Raw genomic sequence first — 1,959 nt, 5'->3', positions numbered from 1 at the left:
GGGGTATTGTATGTTTCAAATGGCAAGTTCATCATAGTGATCTAGACATTTTAGAAATCAAACTTGATTTTATTCACATGGGAATTTTAAAAAGCAGACATTCGATTGAAGGTCCCCTAAGTAGTGAATCAGTCGACGCAGCCTCCGTCACGACAGCCCGGTGTAGCGGTCTCGGTCACCTCGAGGGTTAACAAAGGCGTGTTATGTTCTCCCTCAGACGGTCAGTGGGACCTACTCAACTACCACCTCCTGGACCTGGGCCGGCCCAAGCAGTCCATCCGCTGCATGACCGTGGTGGCCGGGAAGCATGTCTGGTGCGGATACAAGAACAAGATACACATCATTGATCCCCAGAACATGGCCATTGAGGTGAGTGTGTGTGTGAGGAAGGGAGGGAGTGTGTGTGGTGGGGGGGGATGGGTGTGTGCATGTGTTTATGTGTGTGTGTGTTTGTATGACCGTGGTGGCAGGGAAACTCGTATGATGTGTGTACAAGAACAAGATACACATCATTGATCCCCAGAACATGGCCATTGAGGTGTGTGTGTGTTGGGTGTGAGTTTGTGTGGGGGTGGGCAGGGGTGTGTATGTGCATGACCATGGTGGCGGGGAAACACGCCCAGCTTCAAGAACAAGTTACACATCATTGATCCCCAACATCCTATCCAACATCTGTAGTCCTTGTCGCTCCTCTTTTTATTTTATTTTTTTTTTGTTTTGTTTGTTACTTTCTAGTCAGACCTCTAATCTTTGGCGTGTATATTATGACCTGTACTATGTTGATAGGGGCGTTTAACTTGTACCATTTCTGACCTGTTTGTACTGTAAGTGCTTTAAAACAGTTACTTAAACAAAACAAAACAAAACAGAAGCTTTGATTGGTTCTGTGCTCCTCCACAGAAGAGCTTCGACGCTCACCCGCGCAAGGAGAGCCAGGTTCGTCAGCTGTGCTGGGTGGGTGACGGTGTGTGGGTGTCCATCCGACTAGACAGTACCCTGCGACTGTACCACGCCTACACCCACCAGCATCTACAGGACGTCGATATAGAGCCCTACGTCTCCAAGATGTTGGGTACGCTGTGTCCGTCTGTCAGTCTTTGTTTGTTTGTCAGTGTGTCTGTGTGTGTGTTTCTTTGTTTGTGATGTCTGTTTACTTGTGTTGAATGTGTGTACTGAATGTGTGTTTGTGGTCTTCCTTATCTCTTCTCCTTTATTTTTTAGGTTAATCTCTAGTAACATCAGTTATCTCTGGCTCTTGTGTTACATATTTGTTTTGCAAGTGCTGTAAGACTATCTCATGTACTAAAACCATTTAACAAGAATTATTGAATATTGGTTTTTTTCTCGTAACTGGAAGAAATTACTACTGGAAAACAAGAAGGCTCATGTTGTTTGTTGTAAATCTAAGTGTCATTTTGAGGCTGTCCTCTTGTCTTGTTACCTCCGTTGTTTGTTATAAGTTAAAGTGTCATTTTAAGGTTGTTTCATCGTCATGGTTTCACATGTTTGTTTGTTGCTCCTGCAGGCACGGGCAAGTTGGGCTTCTCCTTCGTGCGGATCACCGCCATGCTCATCTCGTGCAACCGGCTGTGGATCGGGACTGGGAACGGAGTCATCATCTCTGTGCCTCTCTCTGAGAGTAAGTGCAATGATTTAACTACTCTAGTCTCTTGTGTCTTTGCTTGCCTTTTCTCTGACAGGCCTCATAAAAATTAGTTGCTGATTCGAATACTGCAATATTTTTTTCCAAACGAAGAATTTTTAAACACAGTTTAGCGTATTTGCAAACTGGATTTAAATGTACGCAGTTCACTGCTAAGTCTTGAAGATCGAAAACTGTGCTCTGTGAAGCACAAATTGGTTCTTCGTCACGAAGGGGTTAATCCTACTTACTGCTTTCATGTATGTCTCTCCCTCCCTAGTCTTTACAGTCCTCTCCCCCCCCCCCCCTCCCCCCCC

The 1,959-nt window shown here is 45.1% G+C and overlaps 1 protein-coding gene across 1 annotated transcript in view; it reads left to right on the top strand.

Annotated features, from left to right (window-relative positions):
• The window catches only part of LOC101856465 (C-Jun-amino-terminal kinase-interacting protein 4), a gene marked incomplete in the record, with an annotated part of 80,142 nt that overhangs the window by 61,688 nt on the left and 16,495 nt on the right, over positions 1 to 1,959 (top strand). Inside the window, 3 exon segments of the mRNA XM_035972404.1 lie at positions 218 to 369; positions 901 to 1,072; positions 1,526 to 1,639. Of these exon segments, the coding sequence (XP_035828297.1) occupies positions 218 to 369; positions 901 to 1,072; positions 1,526 to 1,639 (438 nt within the window).

The sequence above is a fragment of the Aplysia californica genome, unplaced genomic scaffold, assembly GCF_000002075.1.
Source record: "Aplysia californica isolate F4 #8 unplaced genomic scaffold, AplCal3.0 scaffold00681, whole genome shotgun sequence".
NCBI classification, from domain to species: domain Eukaryota; kingdom Metazoa; phylum Mollusca; class Gastropoda; order Aplysiida; family Aplysiidae; genus Aplysia; species Aplysia californica.
Note: the sequence above shows the minus strand (reverse complement) of the source record. Positions and strands in the feature narration are given on the sequence as shown.